The sequence below is a fragment of the Vigna angularis genome, chromosome 4, assembly GCF_016808095.1.
Source record: "Vigna angularis cultivar LongXiaoDou No.4 chromosome 4, ASM1680809v1, whole genome shotgun sequence".
Classification (NCBI taxonomy): domain Eukaryota; kingdom Viridiplantae; phylum Streptophyta; class Magnoliopsida; order Fabales; family Fabaceae; genus Vigna; species Vigna angularis.
The window spans coordinates 40,546,335-40,572,929 of record NC_068973.1 but is presented as its reverse complement, the minus strand read 5'-3'; the positions used below and the strand labels follow the sequence as shown (position 1 = coordinate 40,572,929).

The following is a 26,595-nucleotide window of genomic DNA, read 5'->3' as shown; positions in this document are numbered from 1 at the left end:
GCAGTGGATTTAAATAACCTCAAAATTAATTCCAAACTCTTGTGTTTGTTTCGCGAAATTTGGAAGTGATGATGAAGCAAAATTATGGGATTATTCCATAATGCCATTTCAATGTATATAAAAATTGTGATTTTATAAAAATATCTCTCTTTTAATACCACGTTTCATGCACATTCATGTCACTATTGGAATATTTTTTTGCTTTTTGTTAGAGAAACTCTGATAAGTGTAAAAATGATAAAGAAATCATCCAGACATGTTTCATGATGCAGAATCCATACCAATGGTTCCAGTTGTGCAGCAATGCGGTGACTAAGGATGCAGCCTCTATGTACATTTGAGCGTTGAAACACTAGTGCAGAAAAGGCTTTTTACGTCCGATATTTTGGCCTTTTGACGTCCGGCGTACGCCGGACGTCTATGCGGTAGACGTCCCTCAGACGTCCGTCCTTCACGACGGACGTTTATACGAACGTCCGCTCTTCCTGAGGACGGACGTCTATGTGAACGTCCGCTCTTCCTGAGGACGGACGTCTATGTGAACGTCCGCTCTGCCTGAGGATGGACGTTTATATAAACGTCCGCTGCATCAGGACGGACGTTTATAGAAACGTCCGTGGTCTGAGGACGGACGTTTATATAAACGTCCGCTGCATCAGGACGGACGTCCACATAAACGTCCGCTGCTGTCTGAAGACGGACGTCATCCTCGCTGAGTTATTTTGGTGTAGCGCTGGGGGTGGGACGTCCGTATGTGCACAGACGGACGTCTATAGACGTCCGACTGTACACTAACAGACGTCTAGTGGGCGTTTTTTTTTTAAAAATTTGTTTGTTTTCTCAATAGAACCACACCTGAAAAACAGAAAAATGTCCCAGAACAATTCTCCAATAACATAAATATGCGTTTTATATAAACAAAATTCTACTTAATGTTCAATCCACTACCAAACTATTAACATAAAAATAAAACTAAAACCAAACAATGTTCAATCAAGAAGAAATATAACTATTCCTAACTCCATCTTTGTAAAAGATAAGCGGTCCACTCCTGCCTTATCTGGTTAATTGTGTCCTCTGCAATAGGCGATGTAGTCTTGAAGCGCTGCAAAATTCAACAAAGATTCATTATTGTTTCATATATAGTTGAAGATGATTTTAATTTGTAATGTATTGAAGGTATACATCATTACCTCATTCCAGTCATCTGTAATGACAGCTCGAATGATGGTCTTAATCCAACACATCACATAGAAGCCACATTCCCATGAATTTACCTGCTGGTTACACTAAAATAACAAACTAAATAGTTAAAAATTTTGATCATTCAATAACATAAATGAATTAGAAACTATAAATGACTTACAACCTTTGGATACAAAATTTGAACCAATTGACCACGAGATTTACCAATAACTCTGTACAGATTGAAAACACAAAGTATAATTAATATGACTATTTTATCATAAAAGTTGAAGGTTAACATCAAATTGAAGTCATTTTTTGGAGAAACACTTACCCTTGAAGCATGGTTCTCAAGTCATTTTTCATCTTCCTGTGCAACGAACAAAACCATATAATTTTACATTGTTTGGGAATGATAACCATCAGCTGCCAGTGAGACCTATCACGAAGGACAAATAGTTATTCAACTAATTAAGGAAACTATAATAATAAACTGACCACATATAAAAACACGTACCCGTCAATGTATGGCACAAGGTATATGTCTCTTTTGGACTCATCCATCCATGTTTGCAAATAATGTTGTCTGTTTTGAAGTGTGTTACCAGACGGTTGAATGGTCTGAGGTTCAACAAATCCGTACATGGAAGACCGACCTTGGTCTACAACGATTGTGTCCATGTACCTAAAACAACAAAGTTAAGTCGTTAGAAACTATATAAGAATGTAAATAAAAGTAATATCAAAGTCCAAATTGACTAACTTACATGCACCACAACTGAATGATGGAAATATTCAACATCCTGTCTCCCTCAATCACCTCCAATGCATCAGAAAATGTGATATAAACTGGCACATGTGGGGGAAGACCAAATACCCTCAAATCCCAGTATAGTTCTAATGATGCTTTCTTCAATCTGGGTAATTTTGTCACTAACTTTGATATAGGATCATCCTCTGCTTCAGCCATGTCATCATCTTCATGTATGACTGTATCATGAATTGGCTGCTTCTGAGGACGTGTGAACTGAAGATAAGAATTTACGTCAAAGCTTTATAAACAATTATATGAAGACAATTAACATAGAAATACTAAGGAAAAAGACATTATACCTGTGGAGTCGCGATGTGGGACATGATCAATGCTCTAGGCCAGGCAATAAATGTTCCTATGGCCTCCCCCACAAAGTTAATTTCTGGAGTGGGTACAGGCACCTGAGCCTGGGGATCTCGAACCTCGTCAATGGTCACACGCACGTGCTGGGGTAATATGGCAACACCATGAATGGTCTCCCCTCCCTCAAGCACTCGTCCGACAGCCACAATGCGTGGGGGATCCCCATCAACCAACAGCTCATATTGACCGCTATACTCATTGGGTTCTACAGCAGAGCATGATCCTCTAGTGCTGACACGAGGTGCTGTGGGAGTTTCATCGGCCCCCATGTGGCCTTGCGTCATGGAATGCAGCTTTTCTTCAAGCGCTCTTTGTATTTGTTTTTGTTCTTGTAGCTGCTCCATGAATCGTTGCTCCATTGATCTCATGCTTTGGTTGAGTCTTTCCTCCCACTGAAGATCCATCTGCCTCAGTGTCTCCTGACTCATTGATTGGGGGGTTTTCTGTGTAGGGCCAAAATAGTCACGAAGACCAATCGCCCCTGGAACTCCACGTACACGTCCTGGGTGCTCGGGCCTTCCAATGGCCGTTGTCAGAATGTCGTCCCTACCTTGGCCAACAAATGTCCCCTGAGTCTGCTGCTCAACCAACTCATCCTGCACATAAAAAAACCAAGTTACTTAGAAGACATGCTGTGATAGATACACAATCAAATAACTGCTTATAATTTGAACTTACAATTCTCTGTGAGATCAAGGCAGCTGAGGAAGATGTCATGTTCCCATCAGATTTAGTCCGAGCAGCCTTCCACAGCTCGTACCTAGCAGGTGCAGGTGCTAGGTCAGGCGACTCAAGTCCCAAGGCATCGGCTCTAGACTTTCTCAGTTTCTTCTCCAGTTTTGCATATCCACCTCGTGATAACAAGTGGGGTGTGTCGTTTAGCCTTTGTCTTTCTTGGGCGGCTAACCTTTTATGCTGTGAAACCATGTATATAAGTAAGTCTAAAATCATAAAAAATCAATGAAAGATGATCTTAAGAAACGTACCTTCCATTCTTCAGTCTCTCTAGATGCACGAAACTGCATCCAATCCTCCTCTGTGAAGGTATAATGCTGAGATGGATTTTCATGTTGTCTATCTCCAAAGACATATAGTCGTGTCAGCCTTGTCTTGAAATCCTTAAATCTTATCGCTATATGCGATAACACTTTCTTTCTGATTTGCAATGTGTTTGGAATATCAAAATGTTGCTGTTTAAAACAAAAAACTTGTTACCAAGAGAAAAGTTAACAGATAAGTATATCACAAATTGCATGAAGTCTAAACATACCAGAACATCTTGCCATAAGAGGTTCTTGTCGACCTCTGGGACGTCATCCCAACATGCATGAAGGATAGAGACATGACTTTTTGCTAACTTGCCCAGATAACTCCTAAACCTATCAGCATTTGACCCTGATGGATGACCTGATCTGGGGTCAATGTCAACATGCCTCCTCTGACCATCCACGCGTCCGGATGTCACATCTGCCACTCGGGTGACGCCTCGTCCACGTCTGCTCTTTCCCGATCCTGAGTCTGAGGCCGACATACCTGAACCAATTAGACAACGTTAGTAATAATTCAATTATGATGAACATACATATAAAGTCAATAAAAGTGAAAATATTAACCTATTAATTAATTGTTTTTTCCCAAATGCCTTCGTTGTGATCACTACGAATTGCTTGCATTACATCGGCAACGTCATCAACTGGGTCTTCAGTGGGTCTACATGCAACAGATGTTGTCTCAAGTATATCAAGAGAATCGTCATCATCATGTCCATGCATGTTTCTACCTTCTAAAACCACTGACCATTTGTTATTCGATGGATCACTTATGTAGAATATTTGTCTTGCTTGACTAGCCATGATAAATGGTTCATCAGTGTAATTCATCTTGTTCAAGTCTACCAATGTGAAACCAAGGTCATCCATCATGACACCAGAATTTATATCAACCCATTTACACTTGAAAACTGGTACTCTAAAAGTAACGTAATCAACTTCCCATATTTCTTGTATTATTCCAAAATAACTGATGGATGCTGTGATTGGATTTTTGTCTTTAGAACTAGCAAAGTGCACAGACTCAGCTTGTAGTGTGACGCCACTATTTTGAACTCTACTTTTGTCATCTTCTACCTTTGTCTGAAAAGAAATATTGTTTATATAGTACCCACCATATGTAATGACCTCTGTGTTCGGTCCACGAGATAACCTCAATAAAGTTTCAGAAACATGTGGAGTCCCATACACCTTTTTCTTAAACCATCCCAAGAAGGTTTTCACATGTTCATTAAGATGCCATTTTTCACTCATTTTTGGGTTTGCTGCCTTTACTTCATTAACGTGGTCAGAAATGTAAGGAATCACATCAACAGTGTTGTTTAAGACGTACAAATGAGCTTGGTCAATTTCTTTTCTGCTAACACTTTGAATTGTCACACCTCGAACACCCTTTCCTTCACATTTTCCTTCGTTTTTGCTCTTGGGAAGACCGACGGGTTCACAAGATGGCATATAAGTTGAACAAAATTCAATGGCTTCTTCTGCAACGTATCGCTCTATGATTGAAGCTTCTGGTCTATACTGATTCTTGACATATCCCTTTAAGATCTTCATGTATCTTTCAACTGGGTACATCCACCTTAAGAAGACCGGCCCACATATTCGAATTTCTCTGACTAGATGAACAATCAAATGTACCATGATGTCAAAAAAGGAAGGTGGAAAATACATCTCCAATTGACATAGTAGTCTTATTCCCTCATTTTCCAATTCATCTAAACCTCGAGGGTCAACAACTTTCTTGCAAATGGCATTAAAGAAAAAACTCAGACGTGTCAGAATACCCCTAACAGAAGGAGGTAATATGCCTCGAATAAGAACCGGTAACAATTGTTGCATCAATACATGACAATCGTGAGACTTTAAACCAACTAGCTTTAAGTCTTGCATAGACACAAGGTTACTAATATTTGAAGAATAACCTTGCGGAACCTTCACACTTCTTAAACAGTTACAAAAACTTTGTTTTTCTTTTTTGGAAAGTGTGTGACAGGCTGGGGGCAGATAGGTGCGTCTTCCTATTATCTGTGGATGTAACTCAGATCGGATTCCCATGTCAGCCAAATCTTGTCTTGCCTTTATTCCGTCTTTGCTCTTCCCTTTGACGTTTAATAAAGTTCCGATGACACTGTCACAAACATTTTTTTCAACGTGCATCACATCAATACAATGTCTAACATCAAGTTCACACCAATATGGAAGCTTAAAAAATATCGATCGTTTCTTCCAAATGGTCTTTGCAGAGGTACTTTTATGATGTTTTCCAAACACAATGTCAATGTTTTTGACTTCGTTGTACACCTCTTGACCATTCCGGGGTCTGCACACAACCTCATCCTCAGCACTTCCATTAAATGCTTTTTTCAATCTACGATAAGGATGATTACGAGGAAGAAATTTTCGATGTCTTGTATATACTGTCTTCTGACCATGCTTCAACTGAAGGTAACTAGTGTTTTCTTCACATATGGGACATGCAAAATGACCTTTAACACTATAACCGCTCAAGTTTCCATATGCTGGGAAATCATTTATAGTGCAAAACAACATTGCACGCAAACGGAACTGTTCCTGAACATGTGAATCAAACACGTCGATGCCTTCTTCCCACAACAATTTCAAATCATCAATTAAAGGTGCTAAGTAAACATCAATGTCATTTCCAGGTTGTCTAGGACCCGATATCATCATGGTCAACATCACATATTTTCTCTTCATGCACAACGAAGGAGAAAGATTGTAAATCATCAACATAACTGGCCACGAACTGTGTTTGCTACTTAAGTTTCCATAAGGATTCATACCATCAGTTGCAAGTGCAAGCCTTAAGTTTCTTGGATCTGCACCAAATTCAGGGAATTTGTCATCAATCTTTTTCCATTGTGGAGAATCAGCAGGGTGTCGAAGAAGATTATCGCACTTTCTTTCGTCAGAGTGCCATTTAAGGTTCTTTGCATCTTCTTTAACAGAGAACATACGTTTGAACCTAGGTATTATAGGCAAATACCACATCACCTTAGCAGGTGCACCATCATTACCTTCATTACCAGTGACTCTGTCAGATTTCTTTTTAAAACGGGATAAACCACATGTTGGACAATAGTTTAACGAAGCAAACTCCTTTGTGTACAAAACACAATCATTAGGACAAGCATGTATCTTTTGATATTCAAGACCCATTGGACATAAAATTTTTTTGGCCTCGTAATTACGAATAGGTAGAGTATTATTTTCTGGAAGCATCTCCTTCAACAACTCCAACAACTCGGTGAAACTTTTATCGGTCCATCCATTCCTTGCTTTTAAACTAAACAACTTTAAAGTTGAAGACAAGCGTGTAAAGTTTGAGCATCCTGGGAACAACGGTTGCTCTGAATCATTAATAAGAGTATCATACAAATTAGCCCTTCCAAAATTATCTTCACCGACATCACGTATCATGTCCTCTAAATGGTCACTCATCCATTCTTCCACATAATTTGTTCCTCGTGACGTGGTAGGCTGCTCAAGTACTTCTCCATGCCAAGTCCAAACGGTATAAGTCCTCATTATGCCGTACATGAATAGATGGTCACGCACATTGCCTAAGTCTTGGCGTATTTGATTAAGACAACGCACACAAGGACAAAAATATGTCCCGTTGACAGACTTAGCATTTTGTTCAACGTATTGCAAGAACTGCGAAACACCCTTGTCATATTCTTCACTCATGCGACGTTCGTTCATCCATCTTCGATCCATACTATGTTCGTAAAATCATCAGTTCAAGTGTTTTACCTCTCACAAGGTTAGGCCCTACCCATTCAAAAAAATTAATTTTCATAATTTGCTCAGCCACGTGCATTGAAGTCTACGTCATAAAATTGATACAATTTCGGCAGCATTTCGCATTGGTCTCCAAAATACACGAAATGAGAGTAGTCAACGATGACCACAATCAAATATGCATCCGGAGAACAACACAAGTACTGAACCGAAATTTCATCAATGTTATCCTTAAACTCCAATTGACATGGTATTGCAAATTATGAAAATTAATTTTTTCAAACTGTCCAATCGGACAATTCAAAATTTAACACAAACGATTAAAAGATTAATCGTTTGTCTTAAATTTCAAACGGGAACTAAGTGTCACTCAATGTATGGCAATAACTAATACACATTTTACACAATAACACATACATGCATACACAAAATTTAACAGTCAAAAACGTCTATACACTAATACACATTTCGCATTAATCGTTTAACACAATAACATAAGTCAAAAACGTCCATACACAAAATCCACATACATGCATACACAAAATTTTCAACCAACAAGCTAACCTGAAAAGTTGATTCCAAATGAGAAGGAGGGAAGTGGAGGACTAAACGGCCTAACTCGCAGTCCAAAAAGAGGTCAAGGAAGCCGTCCAAGAACACGCAAGAGTCTGCAAAAAAACGGACCCAAAACAATTTTTAATCGGTTCAAATCAAAGACATTTCATCACAGAGCAATGTAATCGGATTAAATGTAATTTTAAACGGTCCAAAAGTGAGAAAACGCACCTGCAAATCAATGGCGCAGCAGCGTTCTGCGGAGGAAGACGATGAACAGTGGTTGCGCGTTTGCGGAGCAAGGTAACTGGTCACGTTCGTGTAGTAAAGGTTTTATAATCTTAGACGTCCGACACTCTGGGGGACGGACGTTTATAATAGTATAGACGTCCGTTTCGTCACTAATATGACGTCTTTGACGATTTAAAAATCATATTCGCGGTTCTTTAAACGTCCGTCCTGAGGACGGACGTCTATTGTACTGAACAACTGAACGTTTCAACTCCCCATGGCAGCCCATAAACGTCCGTCCAACGAGGGCCCGGACGTCTATAATATTATAGACGTCCGTGCCCCCAGACTGGACGTGTAAACCCTAAACCTAAACCTGCAGAGAATTAAATACCCAACCACCCCTGTCAGTACATAAACGTCCGTCCTGGGAGGGGACGGACGTCTATAATATTTAACACAATTAAATACTCAACAACATGTCAGTACTTTAAACGTCCGTGATGCGGGGACGGACGTCTATAATGGCTGCCATGGTATTTGAAACGTTCAGCTTATAAACGTTCAGTTGTCTATTAAATTCATATCATTATAAACGTCCGTCTCAACCTGGGACGGACGTTCAAAAAGCTACACACAGAACAGCCTATTAACCTTATGAACGTCCGTCTCGGCCAGGAACGGACGTTCACAAGTGCACATGATTTTCACTGTTGAGCTTTTAAACGTCCGTCACCTAGGACGGACGTTCACAACACTATAAACGTCCGTCTCGGCCAGGGACGGACGTTCAAAAAGCATGTCTGTCAGTCCTCTGAACGTCCGTTCTGAGGACGGACGTTCGCGCACTCACAGGACGGACGTTCTTTGTTAATGAACATACTCGCCAAGCGCACGGACGTCCGCTCACCCAGGACGGACGTTCAGAGATTGACTCTGTCAGTCCTCTGAACGTCCGTTCTGAGGACGGACGTTCGCGCATTCACAGGACGGACGTTCTTTGTTAATGAACATGCTCGCCACGCGCACGGACGTCCGCTCACCCAGGACGGACGTTCAGAGATTGGCTCTGTCAGTCCTCTGAACGTCCGTTCTGAGGACGGACGTTCGCGCTCTCACAGGACGGACGTTCGAGGTTAATCAACGTACTCGCCACGCGCACGGACGTCCGCTCACCTCAGAACGGACGTTCAGAGATTGAAAACGTACGCCTATAAAACGTCCGTCCGCGTGTGACGGACGTCTATAATGTTTAAAACGTCCATCTCGACCACGGACGGACGTTTAGAGGTCCACTTATTTACTATTATGCCACCGGTCACATATATACGTTGGGGATTCGTGGGACGGACGTCTATTGGGTGACGTCAAAAGCCGTTTCTGCACTAGTGAAAATTTTAATTTTAATTAAATTTAACGTGTAAAATATAAACTAATTTTAATTTTAATTCAATTAAATTTAACAACTATAAATTTAATTTTTTACCCATGATAGAGTGGAGTATGAATAGTATGATATATTCATTTATTAATAAATAAGTATTAAAATATTCTTTATTTACACATGATAAATATTTGTGTATATTAATTATCCGTATTTTATATTTTTGTCATTCTATGTTTATTAAAATTCATATCTTATGTATTTTGCTGCCAATATATATATATATATATATATATATATATATAATAAAAATCTTACATTTTCATTTATTAGAAAACATATTTTATTACATTTATCAAAATTTTCACCAACTTTACTCATATATTCACTTACTTCAACCTTCAAATTCTTCAAAACAAATACAAATTTTTTATCTTCAAATACATTTATTCATTATCTTTCGAATCCATCTTAAGAAAAATACACCATAAAATCACTTCTAATGAAAGAAGTTCAAGTTATCTTTACTTTAAACAAAAAATAAATTCAACTAAAAAAATTAAATCTAATTCAAATATTCATTTCATTTATCACATCAGTTTGTTACCAATAAGGAGTATTGATAAATCTTGAAGAAATTTGTTTTGATGATGCTGCAAGAAGTTTTAGTTGAAGAAGATATTAGAATTAGTTAAAAGCAATTTATAGAAATTAAATGTAGTAGGAAATTCTTGTAAACTTTGTAAACTTGCATTTTTAACTGCAATAATCGATTATAGAATGGCAATAATCGATTATCACAAAGTCATACAGGAATAATCGATTATCACATCATATAATCGATTATCACTTTTTGAAAACCCCATAACGAACACAAATAATCGATTATCACTTTTGATAATCGATTATCAGTGGCAGTTGGGAGATGTCTTTTCAGTTTTTGACCCTGCACGAAACTAGGCTTATAAATAGAGGTCTTCACAGCTCTTAGAAAGTACTTTTCAATTGAGAGTATTAGAGCTTTATGACTAAGGGAAGCTCTCTGTGAGTGAAAAGGATCTATGCCATTTTGAGAATACAGTTTGTCTGAGGAAGTTCTCAAAGTGATAGAGTGCTCTTGCCTGGTCTTGTGAATAGGAGAAGCTCGCGTTTTGTGTGTCAAGTCGGAGCGGTTCTCTTCAAGTTGGCTGAGCAGGTTCTTCCGTTCGTTTGTCGAAGGAAGGTGTTTTCTATTCTTTGCTTATTTTGATTATCTGATTGTAATCTGCAAACTATATTTTTAGTGAAAAAGGTTAATCACTATTTATAGTGATTAACGACTGGACGTAGAATCTTTTGATTCGAACCAGGATAAAAATTCTGTGTTGATTTTCTTGATCCCTAAAACTCTTAGCACATCAACTGTTCGATAAAAGTTCGCTAAGAAAATCAATTTTTGAAACCGACTATTTTAACTTGTGTTGTGATCGTTACACGCTTTCCGCTATCTATAAGTTATTCCGCTGCGCAACTCTATAACGGTACCAATTGTTCCGATACAGTTTCATTAGGCATAAAATCAAAGAAAACATTCTTTCAATTTTATACTTATAAAAAAATTTCCAATTCTTAACAAAGACAAAACGAACGAAAAATTCAATAATAATAATAATGCATTTTAAATAAATTTAAAAATTTTAAATCAAATTTTGTGGATAAAAATCTTGTTGGTAGAATTACGAAAATAAAGTTAATTTTGAAAAGAAAAAATTTAAAAATTATAAGTAATAAATGAAATAAAAAAAACAAATTCAAACTAAAAGCTCAAAAATAAAAAAATAGAATAAATTGAAAAAAAAAATATTTTAGTGTTATGAGAAATTCCCACTTTTGTGAGTACCAGTATGTGTATAATAATATTTAATTTTTTTATTAGATATGTGAAGTGATGATATGTACCTATTAATTGTCTCCATACTTACGCTAGTTTCATATTTGTTATGATACTCATAATTATCCTCCTTTTTGTTTTCATTTAGATTATTAAAATACTTATAATTTATTAAGTAATATATATATATATATATATATATATATATATAATTTTATTTTCTTAATTTTAATTATATTTTTTATTACACGTTTTTCTTCCTCTCAGTTTAACTTTTTCATGACAATTTTTTTAATGGTTATGTTCAAATAGTATATTATTAGTTATCTCAAATCAAAGAGTTTTTATATTTTACATTTAAATATTATTTATTTTTAATATTTTTATTTATTGTTTATTTTTTTTACACAAAAATATATCTAACTCTTAGCTAATAAATATTTCTTCTAATCTTTAATTTATGTTTCGGTTGAAAACTTTTGTTAAACAATTTTCATTTTCTCAACAATTAAGCTAATTTGATATAAGAAATTTTTGTATACCATTAATTATATATTTGCTTTCCTTTCTATGATTTATCAAATGATTCATCGAAATATTTCTAATAATAACATTTGATCATTTTGATTTTTTTAATATTTTTATATAATTATTTTTAATTTTTAAATCAAGTATAATTTTATCGTCCCATTTGTACAAAGATATTTCATTTACTATAATATAATAATTTATATCATTATCATGAATATTATTTACCATCATCTAACTTAATAAATTAAAGTTTAAAAGGTAAATTTATATTAAATTTTAATTATTACTAATTTAATATTATTCTTTGTGCAATATCATTCAAGTGAATTATAATTTTTACTCGTGTATAAGAAAATATATTTCATTAGAATTACATAATAAACTAATGTTATAAAAAATAAATAGGAAGATCATATTTCATATTATTCATCTAATACACATAGAGGCCCAGAAAAAATAGGGCAGAGAGAGGCCCAAATAAAAGAAAAGGTGAAAGAAAGGACAACAAAAGGCGGGGTAGCTTGTGCACTCGAACTCAACTGACCGCTTTTTCTGCGTTAGTGTTGGCGGCCATTCAGTCTCGTCTCATCTCAATATCTCATCACTCACTCTTCGCTCAACAACACATCTCTTCTTTTTTTGTTTGTTTCAAAATTCATAATCTCACTTTAACCCTCTTTCATTTCTCGTTACTATATAACAGTGTTGCTGTTACCTCTCTCACTCCCGCTCTCTCTGTTTTCCAAACCCTTTATTTTCTCTGTTAATGTCGACTTCCGGCCAGGATCATCATCAATCCCACGACCCTTCTCATCCATCTCAATTTAAATTCCACCTGCTGCACTCCCCTTCTCACATTTCTCCCCTTCCCCATTATCTTTTTCCCAATTTCTTCGTGAGTTTTCTATTTTCAATTTCTGTCCGCTTTTCATTTTCTGTTCATGATCGGATGGATAGATCGTGTCCCTGATTCCAACTAACACAATCTCATCATGCAAATTATACACTGTTTTCGTTGTCACACAATGCATTCATTTCAGTTGTAACAACATCTAACATTCACCTACTCATATGATTTCTTCCTCGGCACACAGTTTAATAAATTGTTTTTGGATTATAAGAGATGAGTCCATGCTTTCAGCGAATTCAGTGTTTTATGTATTTATCAATGATAAAAATATTGGCTCTCTGTAAGCTTATAATTGAATTTTGTTTTCCTTCCTTTAGATATTAGAAATATACTATGAGCCTCCGCCAAATTGTAGTTTTTGTAAGACTTTAATGTTCACTTTCAACTACATATGCAGCCGAGTCAAAGATATGAAAATAGTCACAGAAGTAATCTCGAAGTGGTTCCCCCTCCAGTTCAAACCCAGTCTACCGAAAGAGGAAAGCAAAATGGTAAATCAAAACTTTCTAGAAACACAAAATCTGGGACTCACAGACCTAGTGCCGGTAACACTCTTTTAGATTATTAGATTATGATTCTGTTAAACTCTTCATTATGTTGCTTTTATATTATAACTATTATCTTGTTGGAGTTTATGTTGGGTGTATTTTTCTTATCAGATTCTCCTAATTTAACTGCGGTTAACAACTGTCGTTATGACAGTTCCTTAGGTATGTCTATACTCAAGTATTACTCCACTGTCCCTTTTTAACTCAATTGTCAAGCTGACTCTCTTTATAATGCTTATAATATGCCTTGGACAGGACTGTTGACAAAGAAATTTGTGAGCTTGATCCAAGATGCTAGGGATGGCACCCTTGATCTTAACAAAACCGCTGAGATCTTGGAGGTATAGAAATGTCTTTCATAGTTTTGTTGACAGAAGGACCTTTTTGTCAGGCATATTTTGATCTTTTCTTCCAGTTCTTTTAATTTAAAATTTTCTATTTGTGCTATTAGTACATGCACTTCTGCTTCATGGCTTTTTAATTTCTGGTTTTATAATATATCTAAACTTAATTGTGTCAGGTTCAGAAAAGGAGAATCTATGACATTACAAATGTTCTTGAAGGAGTAGGATTGATAGAGAAAACTTCAAAAAATCATATACAGTGGAAGTAAATATTATGATTTTGTTTGTTACTTTGAAGTTTCTTTTATCAGATTTCCTGTATATATGATACACGTTGTGTTTTACGAGCAGGGGATGTGATGGACTTGGGCCACGAGAACTGGAGAACCAAATAAACGGTCTAAAGGTTTTGGATCTTTTTTAATGGACTATGTTCAAATCTCCTGCTTTTAGACTGCTTGCATGGTTGCTTTGAAGTGTAAACATGACTTAATTTTTACATTCGATTATATTGAAAAATGAAAACCTACTTTGCCTCTTTTGAAGCCATGGTATGGTATGTTCAACATATTTCTTCTAGAAGCGAAAAGAAAATTTTCAGGTCACATAAATGCATCTTAAGAGGAACACTTGTATGAGTATCTTTGTTATGTAGAAACTCAAGCTTATGCTTGACATGTGTCTGTATGACGTTTGTGTGTCTTACAAATCCATGATAGATACCTTTTAATAAGCTTCTTGGTCGAGGCAAAATCTGAATGTAACATGATTCCATTTCTTCTGATACTATTTAAATATAGATAGGGTATAAGCCTCATATTGCGGATCGAATGTATTGGTCTCGCCACTTCTATCCTGAACTAAATATGCCTATGCAGATAATATAGCCAACTTCTGTTCGTGCCTTGGACTGATGTAATTGATCACCAATTTTAGTTTAAAATGCATGTTGTTCTTAGGATTTTAGCTCCACCTGCCAATACTGCTTGTGTTAGTGATTCAGTCCAACTTTGACAATTTGATTCGATACAGGCTGAAGTTGAAAGTCTATATGCCAGGGAATGCGAACTTGATGATTGTATAAGGTCTGTTTGTAAAGTGATATCGCGTGAAGTTCCATATGGTTGATCAATTCTTTTAAAACAATTACCATTTTAATTTCTCAGGAAAAAACAGGAGCTTCTAAGAAACCTAGAGGAAAGTGAAAGCTCTCAGAAGTAGGAATTTCTGACAACTTGCCTTGTATTTTAGTTCCAATTTATAGGTTTCTTTACCTGATGGTAAGCTTGCTTGATCATTAGGTACCTTTTTTTGACCAAGGAAGAGATTCTTAGTCTTCCATGCTTCCAGGTCATTTTTTTTTCTATACGCTTAGATTTTATGAAGATATATCTATTTACCATTATGGCCACTTTACTTATTATCTACTATTTTCACAGAATCAAGAAATTATAGCAATCAAGGCTCCAAAAGCTAGTTTCATCGAGGTCCCTGATCCTGATGAGGTGGTATCTACTTTCGACTAACTTGGGTGTTCAAAAGGTTTGGTGTATCACGAGTTTTAACTGACTCCTCACTCAAATGAGCAGGAATCAGTTTTCCGGCAAAGGCAGTACAAAATGATTGTTAGAAGCGCCACTGGACCAATATATTTGTACCTCTTGAGGTAAACATTGCATGCAAAAGTTTCTTTATTATTATGTTAAATCTTTGTTTGTTTAAAGGTGATTTTTCCTCTGTATTGAGTCTTCTACTAACTGCTGAACTTTTTAACCCTTGAAGCAAGGACGACTGCAAGTATGAAGATGATAGTGTCAAACGGGTGAAATTAATGGATCCATCATGGAACAGTGAGCAATGCATAAAGAGAGGTGTGGGATTATTAGAAAGCCACGACGATAAACAAAATACTTCTGAAAGTTTCAATTTTCATGAATCACAGGCATCTGGAATTCAAGAAATAACTCCCACTGATTTTGAAGTATGTATAACTTAAGCTCTGAGTTGTAAAATATCAAAATCTGGAAAGACATGTCATGTCATTGTGTTTATTGCAGATGGAAGATGACTACTGGTTTCAGTCAGATCCTGGAGTAAGGCTAACACAACTGTGGGGTACCAATATCTTCTAACTAAGCCCTACTATATGAATTTGATTCTTGGATTTTTATCCTACATGGGGATGAAAGTCGACCAGTTTTAAAGTTCATATCAACCAATTCTTGGTGTTTTTTGTTCAGAAAATGAACCAATTTTGCCTATAGACGAGCTACCAGACTATTAATGCAGTGAGTGGAGTGGAATTTTCTACCGCACAAGCAATCACTAACCGATACAATTAAAGTAAGAGATAGACCATAAATTATTCCAGATGACACAAAGGTATATTCAAACTGTAAATTTGTCTTTCTCCTACCGTGTAACTTACGAATAAATAGGGTGAGTTATAATTTTTAAATACAAAATGTTTCACATTTAACTCCTAATAAAGTTGCAAATCATTTAATGAAATTTTTGAGTTCAGGCAAACTTCTATTTATTTTTTGACAAGTCCTTTATTTTCAGATTGCATATATCTCATAAAAAGAACTTAATTGACGGACAATTAATGTTGCTCTTTATTATGACTACATTTCTTGTTATTTTTTTTTTCTAATATCATTATACATTTCCATTAATTAATTGATAGATTCAAATCTAAAATTTATATAGCAAAGAGTGAGAGATTTCTTGAAATTGACACCACCAATAATTTGATCCTTCGATATTTCCCCATCTGAGTAATCCTTCATAAGTTGTTTTTTTATTCACGTGATTTTTTTAAGCAAGTGTAATTCATTACAATTTCTTCGCCTGATTCTCGTTAGTAACAGTTGCTTCCTACAAATTGAGTATAGGCTCATTCATCTCCAACACTAGAATCCAGAAGCATATAGTGTCAAACATTACTGGATATATTTTGTGTATGCATAATTAGTTTCTAACCTTTGAGAGTAATAAATCAAATTAGTCTGCTAGAATTTGTATCACTAGAACCTTATCAGTAATAAAGTTTCACTCTATTTATTTTTTAAAATATCATTAAAATAAAATTTTGGATTCACTAATTCAAAAATTATTCTTTTAATGCATTTAGGAATGAGTGTTCCGATATTTCGAAATCCAAAAATATATTCTAAATTTAAAAGTATATTTTGAAATATAAAAAAAATTATAAAACATATGTTTTGAAAATCATTTCCAAATTTGAAAATACATATCGGAGCACCTGTTTGGATAATTCTTTCTTCTATGGTTACCTTCCTTTCTCTTTTTTTGTAACTCACCTCAAATCAAACAAAAAATTTCATTATTGCTTTTGTTTCTGTTTTCACTTCCACCTCAGGCCTGACAAAAATAAAATATCAATGTGTATTGTTGTTGTACTATGTTTAATTATGCGTTTTTCAGAACCAATTATTTTATTTAGGTTCCAGTTCCTGGCAATTATCAAGTTTATCAAAGAGGTCATTGAGTAAAATTCATGTAAAAAAAATTTCTTGATGGAAGGGAGAGTGTAGTTCGAAGTTATTTGTACATAATGATCTTTTAACGGTTTTTTTAATACATCATTGAGATAACTTTTACTTTAAAAACTAATAATTATTTTATGAGTAAATATTCACACCATTCCAAAAGTTAAATATGTTGATAGATACATTTTTAATTAATTTTTTTACAAAAATCATTCTTAAAAATGTATTTTTCAAGTTTATTTAATCATATATAAATAAAAATGTCATTAATTATCAAATATCAATTCATTAAAAAGTTATATGCAGGGTTATAAATTTGTTAAGGATAAACAATGTCTAATAAGTATTAATAAATTTGTGTTTTCAATATAAAAAAAATTATAATCTTATTACAAAAAAATTATTTTGTTTGAGTTCCATCAATGTTAAATTAAATACAATTTTGGTCTTCAATATAATTATTAAATTTCTTTATTAAAGAAAAATGAACATTAATATGTAGCTAACTTTTTATTTTTTATTTTGTAAATAGAAGGTTCTTATTGATTTCTTCAAAATTAATTGTATATTAACACTAATTTTCTCTTTAACAAATCTGTGATAATTATTAAGACATGTTCAATCATATTAATCACCAATAAAATTTAAACAAAATTAATAAAATTAAAGTTGTTATAATTTTTTTTTATTGCACTAGAAACAAATATATAAATAATTGTTGTTATCAACCAACTATTTATCCATATTTTAATACTAATTTACACAAATTTTAATAAAAAAAACTGGTACACCTACATGCAAAACTGGTACACCTACATTTCTTGGTCATTTCGTATTTAGAAAAAAAAAATCATACATGCTTTGCTAATCTTCGCTTTTACAGACTACTGTAGTGTCTAAAATCTTGATCATTAACGTGACATAAATATGTGATACCAACACAAAAGACCTAATATCTTTACTGTCAGACGAAAGGATACACTCTCATGTTACAAATAATACATGAAATCCTTAGTACATGCACAAGAAAAAAAAAGAGACTACATATACATCACTGCATACAATTTAAGAAGTCATCAAATATCCTTACTAGAACATTCATCCTTGGAAAGAGCCCATTGTTGGCACATCGTTGGGGGCACGCCAAAAATTTGAAGTTTGTTTCCTTCATTATTACATAGAAATTCACAACACTAAGTGCGACATGGAAGGATCACATGCAACCTAGTAAATGTACACTTTTCCATAGCTGCAACTTGTTTAATAATTTATTTGGCGATCAAACTTATAAACAAGACAATAAAATAAAACTATACGTATAATTCTTTAAATAAGTTACCATGCTTGATATTTTAAAAATAAAAAATATATAAAATATTCGTTTTTTTACGTTTTATATATTTACAAGTAGAATATAAAGTGGAAGAAAATAGTCAGTATGTTAGAGAAATAAAATGAGCATTTATACTTTTTTTCGTCTAACAAGGAGTTAAGAATGATAAGATCTGGTAAAAAAATTAGAATTATTCGTAAGAAAGAAAAAAAGCAATAGATGGAATGAAGCTGAGGCAAGTGATTTACATAAAATTTTACAATTGGACACCCACCATTGTTTTTTCAGGCTAAAAGTTGAAACTGTTGATGTCCTAACGGATTCCAGCTGATCGATTGTTTCTAAGTCTAGCTCGTGTAACCCTAATACTTTCTTCCATTATGGTATCTTCCAAGGGAGGGTTCTCATCTGCATTTGCAGAAGAGGATGAAGGTGCTATTGCTACATTCTGCATTGACTCTTCCTCGGCAGGTACGGATTGGTTGGTATTTTCAGGCATAGAATTGGACTTCTGACTCTTTAAACTTGCTGCTACAGTAGAGGGTTCCTCTGCTGCTACTTTCTGGAGCTGACTTGATGTGTTAGAGGTAGCAGATGGATCTTCAGCTCGTGGTTCTGTTGCAGCCGCTGGTTGGCTATCAGTATATGGGGGTTGACGCACCCTCGCAGTTGATGGTTGCTGTGAAATTGAAGAGATTTTAATGGGAGAAAGGCCATGGAGATGGCATTTGATACCGCAAAGAAAAACCATAATTAACTTATTTTGGAAAAATAATCACTTTTCTCACCCTACTTTTTTTTAAAAAAAAGCTTTCAAATAATATGCCAGATTAACAATACTCTTTCCAGATACGAACTAATCAATCAAATATCAAATAATGCTGCAGAAATTGGAGATAATTGATCAATATGACAACATGGAAAGCACTAGCACCAGCACCATTGTAAAGCAATCCTTTACATTTGCAAAATATATCTCCCTCCTATAATAATAGTATTAACTGCCATTAGATGAATTCGGTATTGGCATGCACATCTATATATAGTTACGTCACACATGTCAAAATATGTGTGTGTGCGTGTGTCCTGGAATTAAACAACATAAGAATGAAGGGTAAGCAGAGCAAACCAAGTTCGTGGTTTGGAAAGCTTATTTCTCAAGTAATTTTTTTCCCAAAAGTTATAAGAAGTTGACAAAAATACGATCCGATGCTTTCTCCAGAATATGCAGAATCAAGCAGATACGAAGTCTGATGATATAGAAAAAGTATAAAAGTATGTGCACAGAAATTTCAGTATAGCTAGCCACTCGCCGATTATAAAAGTAGACCAGCCAAGATAAGCTCAACAACTACCTGAGTAGGGCGTGGCGAAGTTGTTGATTGGGCTGCAACATACTGCAAAATGTCAAATACTCTAGTCTGGCCATAGGTAGCAGCTTTTTGCCAATACAAAACTGCGATGTCTCCTGCCCTTGTCCTTAGTTCCAATAAGTTGCGATCAATTTCTGGCTCATGTTTTGCAACATACGGTCTAAAGAAAGAATCGTACACATATGTTGTTCCCTAACACAGGTAATGATATCAAATTCAACCATCAAGTTGAAGAGAAACAAATAATGGAGCAATACAAGATTCTACCATAGTAGTTAATTTCATACCTTAGTTTTCGGGTACCACAAGTATATGAAAAATGCCAACTTAGCTTCACTATACATTGGGACCCTTCAAGAAAAATAAGCTGCTTATTTAATAGGAAAGCACAATAAACTTTTTCTTTTTATAATCACAGAAAAGGCATAGCATTCTCTGCATCCATTAGAAGATACTATCCATTACCAAGAAATAAAAGTATCACCAATCCTCTCACATATTGTCAAAACAGCTACCAAAATCCTGCAACACAAGGGGGTACAAAAAGAATTCAATATTGCATTTACCAACAGCTATGTACAAGTTTTACACCAATGGTGGATAAGCAATCTACCAGTACTGGCACCAAAAGCGAAGCTGTTCAATTTCTGGTCTATTCTTTTCAACTGCCTTATAGCACTCATAGGCTGGGAAGGCATAGCCAAAAACCATCCTATCAACAAGTAGATGAAAATATACAAATTCAATAAATCTTGAGAAATAAAGAAAAACCGCATCATACAAAAACGGCCAGAGATTTAGTAAAGCATGAACATACACAAGTACCCTCGTAATAAAAGATCCTATCATTGTGTATCCCTGCCATGGAAAAGAAAAAAAAAGATAATTGGTTAAGTCAATCAAGATAGCTTCCAAGACTTCCCAGAGACTGAAACTGAAGAAGAATTGTCAGTCTAAGATATACCCATCTTTAATTAAAATTGCTTTAATATGAGAGAAAACGCACAAATTTAGTTACAACGAATTTCATTTCAAAGAGGATTAAGCATAAAACTAGGTTCAACACAAATTAAAGCCGTATATTCACATAACGCTAGGCTTCTCAATGGGAAACATCACTTTGTGCAGCGCAAATTGAAACCAAAGCCAAACGAGGTCCATGAAGTACACAACAATCGGTTGCGTGCTGATTTAGATTGAAATTGTAAACACACGTGGAAGCTGAGAAAAACGGGTTTCGTTTGCGTTGTTGACTCCAAACAACACACAATTCGAATTAGGGCGAAGTAAAATAAAGATCGGTTTGCAACATGGAACTCAAGAAGAAGGACGCCAACAACAACATGAAAGAGAACCTTGTTGAATTTAATGTACCCTTGAGAAAATAAAATGGAGTGAGAAAAGTGTAATACCTGTCTGGTGTGAGAGAAAGAAGGAAGAATCGTGTATAATCCGAAAATGAAATGAGTTTATAGAGAAAGCAAAGAATGTGACGAGAAGTGAAGAAGGAGGAAGAGAAGTTGAGAAATGGAGCCGTTTGATTTTGTGCTTAATTTGTAATTTCTTCGATTCCTGTTGATGAATATATACATGTACATATACATACGGCGGATACTCTTCTCTACTCTACGCTCTACGCTCTAACTTAACCCAACCATGGATTTGGGTTCACTGTGGCCTTCTATACGCTCCTTCACGCCTCTCACTTTCATCATATAATAATGATAAATTAATAGTTATGTATTAGTAAAGAAATGTGAAAAGATTAAATTAAAATTTAATTAACATAATTGATAAATATACAATGATAATATTTTTTTTCTTCAAACATACTTTCGTTTAATGGTTCATAAACCAATTTCCCAAAATACAGTGAAACATTAAAGCGAGATATGTTTTCAGTTACACAGACGATATTGAGATTGAACTCATAATTAATTATCCGAAGGAATAATACTTAATACTTTCGTTAGGTAAAATAAGGAACAATATTTCTTTTGATAAATAACACTGATTAAACTATAAAGTTAATTTTACTAATAGTACATGGAAATTAAACTCTTCATACGACTTTGCAAGACTGTATGTGTGTTATTATAAGGGAAGTTTCTGAGTTTTTCACGAAGTAATTATTGTCCAGATTCATATATTTTACAAAACTCTAATATTTCATATTTTCATTCGTAAAAAATTGACTGTGTTTAAAATAACTTGTTGGATGAATTTAGTAGACTCTATAGAGAGATGATGAATGGTAATGTCTGATTATTCATCATTGTGATACTTACAGAAGTTGATAATGGAACATCCACTCATGGTCCCATTAGTGGTAAGTGCTTTCTCTTCGTTATCTATCCATCCATGGTGCTTGTGTTTTGTCAACCACAATAAGGGTCAAAGGTAATAGTAATATAAGAGATATATGGTGAATTCATTACAAATATTGCGACATGAAAGCATATTTGCCCTCATGAGTTAAATGTGAAAACCTAAAAGCAAGGGAACTTTATGAAATTGTATTATATATAATTTTTATTTTTTTTATATAACATCTCATTTAATAATATATAATATTATAAATTTTTATAATACATATATGTAAATAGAAGTAATATCAAATATTAATATAATTATTTATTTTAATAATTCTAATAATACAGTACATGTCCATAATATTAAAAACTATTCAATTTTTTCAAAAGAAAATAAACTATGTAATCAAGTGGTTAAAACTAAATCACTTTAGTATATTTTCCTCTTTCACTACTAAAGGTATATTATTACAAATTTCGTTATTTACTTACATTGTATGTATGTAATCATCGCAAAAGAAAAAAGAAAAAGACATGGTAAGTTGGTGCGTAGAAGAAATATCATAAATGAGTTGAATCATATCAAATACAAGATAAACATTTATAAAGTACTAAAAACTCATAAAAGAAAAGATAACATTTAACTCTAGACTTAATTATCCAGATACATGTTTTTAATATTGAGTTTCACGGTAGACGTGTTCTTCCAGTAATATTTATACTTTTCATAGCAATAAACAAAAAGATTATTACCCTACTAATCACAATGTTAGTCTCCTTCGCACTTAGAACTAAAATTGTTCATAACCTGCAGTGCAAGATGGCGTTCAATGGGGTCATGTCATCACTTAGTAGCACCAAAGCATTATTACTCAATAATGAAAAGGGACACTCAATAGTCTTTAGCAAAAATGCTTCGAGACTTGCACCAAACTTGCGCTAAACCAATATTGCACCATACCATATTTTAACACACTTATATTTGTGATTTAAGTGAAATGAAACTTAATCAATTGCTCAATTTGGTAATTATATTTCAAGAGAAATGGTTCAATAGAGTTTGTATATCTTAAACTCATTTGAACAATTATTCGGCTCTTTAGTTTTCTCAATCATAATAACTAAACCACCAAACTCAATTAAATTATCAAACCATTCAATTCAATTCCAAACACAGCATGAATCAAATTCAACACATACAATTTTCAATCAAAATATACAACTCACATGCAATAAAATAACTAGTTTCCCTTACTTGAAAGATAATCAAACAACTCAATGATAATTAAGTTTTATTATTTTAAACCAATTATCAATTATAAAACATCATATTTTATAATCTTATTTTTTATAAATACAAAATGTAAAAAACAACTTAGAACAATATCAACACGTAAAGAAGACATTTTTTCTAAAATCAAACATGATGATTATATCTATAAAAACTAAAAATATTGAACTGTTTATTTTACACTATAATTTTGGACACTTGTTTAAGAGGACAATACTTTTATTTTCACCATGTTCTATCAACTGATTTTTCGTATTTGTTTTTTTTTATTACATAATAATTTGTACTTACAACTCATGAGATTGTTTTTAATATTTTAAGAATTTTTCAAATTAATTATATTTTTTTGTTATTATCTCACTATCTTTGGATTTATTTTATAATATTTTATATTGAGTTATCATAAAAAGAATTTGTAATCTAATAAACCTTGAGATTGTTTGTCTGAAGGCCATTATGGTATTTTGATGAATTTGAGGTATAGATTGGTTGCTCCCTGAGTGGATGTTCTTATGCTTCTGTCGAATAATTATCAGTATTGTTTATATTATTATTGGTATTAATATTATTATTATGTTTGTGTTATATTATTTATGTCACTATTATTATTAGTATTAATATTATTAATATTAGTATTATTTGTATGATTATTATTAGTATTATTATTAGTTTTAATATCATTATTAGTTCTATTATTTGAATTAATATTGGTATTACTATTAATATAGTATTGGTATTAGTATTGCTACTAACATTATTATTATTTTTATAATAACAATAAATTATTATTATCATATTATTACTTTATTATTATTATTAGCATCAACATTATTAGTATTAATATTTTATTTTTATTTAGTAATATTATTATTTTTATTAGTATAATAATTATTATTGTTATTATTATTAAAACTGATATTATTATTATTATTATTATTATATTAGTAGTAGTATCATTTGTATTACCATTATTATTTTTATTATTAATATTATTATTATTATTATTAGTAGTCGTCGTCGTCTAATTTTTATGTCATAAATTTACGAACAATACCAACAAAAAATAAGCTAAAGTGTTTCATTTAATATAATATTTAATTAAACAGTCTAATTCTAACTTTTTATCATTTAAGAAAATTATTTTATAATTTAACACAAAAAAATCATAAATTGATATTATTTTTTATCTTAATATTTATCATTCTAAAAAATAATAATAATACGTCTAATTCTATATACCAATATTTTTTAATATATTTTTTCTGTCAATATCTACATGTAGTGGTATTATTATCATTAATAGGATTATTATTATTATTATTAGTATATAATTCATTTCTATGATCAATATTGATATTATTAAATATATTTTCTATAATCCATTATTTTAGCATAAAAATCAATATTAAAATAATATTATTTATTTTTAATTATATTATTATTATTATTATTATTAAATATATATGATTAAATAATTAATTATTTTCATACAATAAAACTCTTTATTTAAATATTATATTTATAACTATAATAGTTATAACACTTAAATCTAGTTATATAAAAAAAAGTTATTTATTTAAATATAATGATAATATGAATTTTCTTAACAAAAAATTTAAAAAAACCAAAACAAAAAACACGTCATGCGCGTACGCAAGAGTTAAAACTAGTTTAGTAATTAAAATTTCCAACAAAAAACAGTTTGCAATTAAAATAAACAATGCTACTGGAGAGGTAACTTGTTTTTAATTATTTACTCAAATTAAAAGTAAATTTATGTATGTGAAATTTGTTTGGGATTTTTTGTGTGAACGTGCTCTTGATTGGTACTTTGTTTAGTAACATTCTAATCAAATTGTATCACCCATATAACATGTTAATGGTTAGTTTGAGAGTTTTATTTTGTTTGTCTCAATTTTAGTTGATGAATTTGGAAGAGAGAGTAAATGAATTTAAGAGAATTTGAGATTTAATTGTTATTTTTTTTAGGAGATTTAAATGTGAGTGACTGTGAACTTGAAAATAAAGTTTATAAAAATTAATATAAGATTTATTCGATAATAACACATAAAAAATGGTTTAATTAATAAAAATTAAAGATTATTAAAATATTTTAATAAAAATATTATAAAATAATAATAGCTAATATTATATATATTTGTTAAAATTATTATTAGAAGAGAAAAATAATTCTTTTATTATTATGTTTATTATTGTTGTTTTTCTTTTCAACTTTTTTATGAACGAATATCAAATACAATCACACATAATCATAAATAAAAAATGTAGAGATTATATAGATATTTGATGATAAATTTGAAATCTTACATATGATCGAACATTGAAAAATTCATTTATCATGTAATTATTTGCAGCTCACAGATCTTTTAAAACGAACATAAAATCAATCCAAAATCCGTTTTAGGCAATTAACATTAACAAAAATATACTTGAAAACAAACACAATGTTAATGTAGAATTTGGTCAATCAGTTGCTCGTTTTGTAACCATGTCAAAACTTTAGTTGAGAAGACAGGAGAAGGTAGTTTCGTGTTGATATCCATGGATCGAATGATTTTTTTAAATATATATATAAATTTGTTTCCAAAATGTGTCTCATGATACCTATTTGTTAGTCTTATGATTATATTTGTTAATTTGGTCTTTCTTATATGATTTTGACTTTGATTCATATAACTTAGATTAGAAAACCTTAAGATAAAGTTTCTATTGAAAAAGATTATAAGACTAAAATATTCCTAAAAGTTCTATAGGACAAGTCCATTGTATTAAACACTTTTTTTAGAAAAAAAAATCATTTTGAATAAAAAAAATATAATTAAATTTTTATTTATAGTAAATATAAACATTCATGTAAAAAAATTATATACAAACATTTTAATTAGACTATTACATATTTAAATATGTAACTAATTGAATATATTTAATTTTCTTTAATTTACTAAACCTATTTTAAAACTAAGATAATCATTTAATTTTATTATACGAAATTTTTGGGTTAAATATGTTTTTAGTCTCTAAATTATTCGCCGTTTCTGGTTTTCGTCCCTCTTTCAAAGTAAGGTACAATTTGGTCCTCATTCTTTTCGAAACGTTTGTTTTAGTCCTCGAAAACTAAACATTGTTTAAAAATTTGGTCCTCATTTAACAACAAATGAGGACTAAAACCAAAATTCCGAGGACTAAAACGAACGTTTT

The 26,595-nt window shown here is 32.5% G+C and overlaps 3 protein-coding genes and 1 long non-coding RNA gene across 6 annotated transcripts; 1 reads left to right on the top strand and 3 right to left on the bottom strand.

Annotated features, from left to right (window-relative positions):
* Positions 1-893: 893 nt before the first annotated feature.
* Positions 894-1,273, bottom strand: LOC128196140 (uncharacterized). Its single transcript, XR_008248299.1, has 2 exons — positions 1,194-1,273; positions 894-1,105 (listed from the first exon to the last, which is right to left on the bottom strand). It is a non-coding gene; the product is annotated as an uncharacterized LOC128196140 (long non-coding RNA).
* Positions 1,274-1,432: 159 nt separating this feature from the next.
* On the bottom strand, positions 1,433-2,405 carry LOC128196139 (uncharacterized). The gene is made up of 3 exons (XM_052876061.1): positions 2,299-2,405; positions 1,953-2,212; positions 1,433-1,870 (listed from the first exon to the last, which is right to left on the bottom strand). Exons 1-3 carry the CDS (start codon positions 2,320-2,322, stop codon positions 1,666-1,668), a joined length of 489 nt encoding a protein of 162 aa, XP_052732021.1. The 5' UTR covers positions 2,323-2,405; the 3' UTR covers positions 1,433-1,665.
* Positions 2,406-12,280: 9,875 nt separating this feature from the next.
* On the top strand, positions 12,281-16,063 carry LOC108341948 (transcription factor E2FC). 2 transcript variants are annotated; one of them, XM_017579639.2, is made up of 14 exons: positions 12,281-12,645; positions 13,058-13,151; positions 13,320-13,370; positions 13,464-13,549; positions 13,729-13,817; positions 13,904-13,958; positions 14,585-14,637; positions 14,719-14,769; positions 14,854-14,902; positions 14,992-15,057; positions 15,142-15,218; positions 15,335-15,533; positions 15,610-15,667; positions 15,793-16,063. In XM_017579639.2, the coding sequence occupies exons 1-14, from the start codon at positions 12,517-12,519 to the stop codon at positions 15,834-15,836; spliced, it is 1,101 nt and encodes a 366-aa protein (XP_017435128.1). In that variant the 5' UTR covers positions 12,281-12,516; the 3' UTR covers positions 15,837-16,063. The 2 variants fall into 2 exon arrangements, with proteins under 2 accessions (XP_017435128.1, XP_017435127.1); XM_017579638.2 differs by having other exon boundaries at positions 13,058-13,205.
* A 2,510-nt stretch (positions 16,064-18,573) lies between these two features.
* Positions 18,574-21,419, bottom strand: LOC108341909 (putative HVA22-like protein g). 2 transcript variants are annotated; one of them, XM_017579588.2, is made up of 7 exons: positions 21,186-21,419; positions 20,599-20,631; positions 20,387-20,485; positions 20,239-20,295; positions 20,061-20,124; positions 19,756-19,965; positions 18,574-19,079 (listed from the first exon to the last, which is right to left on the bottom strand). In XM_017579588.2, the coding sequence occupies exons 3-7, from the start codon at positions 20,482-20,484 to the stop codon at positions 18,714-18,716; spliced, it is 795 nt and encodes a 264-aa protein (XP_017435077.1). In that variant the 5' UTR covers position 20,485; positions 20,599-20,631; positions 21,186-21,419; the 3' UTR covers positions 18,574-18,713. The 2 variants fall into 2 exon arrangements, with proteins under 2 accessions (XP_017435077.1, XP_017435076.1); XM_017579587.2 differs by having other exon boundaries at positions 20,591-20,631; positions 21,186-21,418.
* Positions 21,420-26,595: the final 5,176 nt, after the last annotated feature.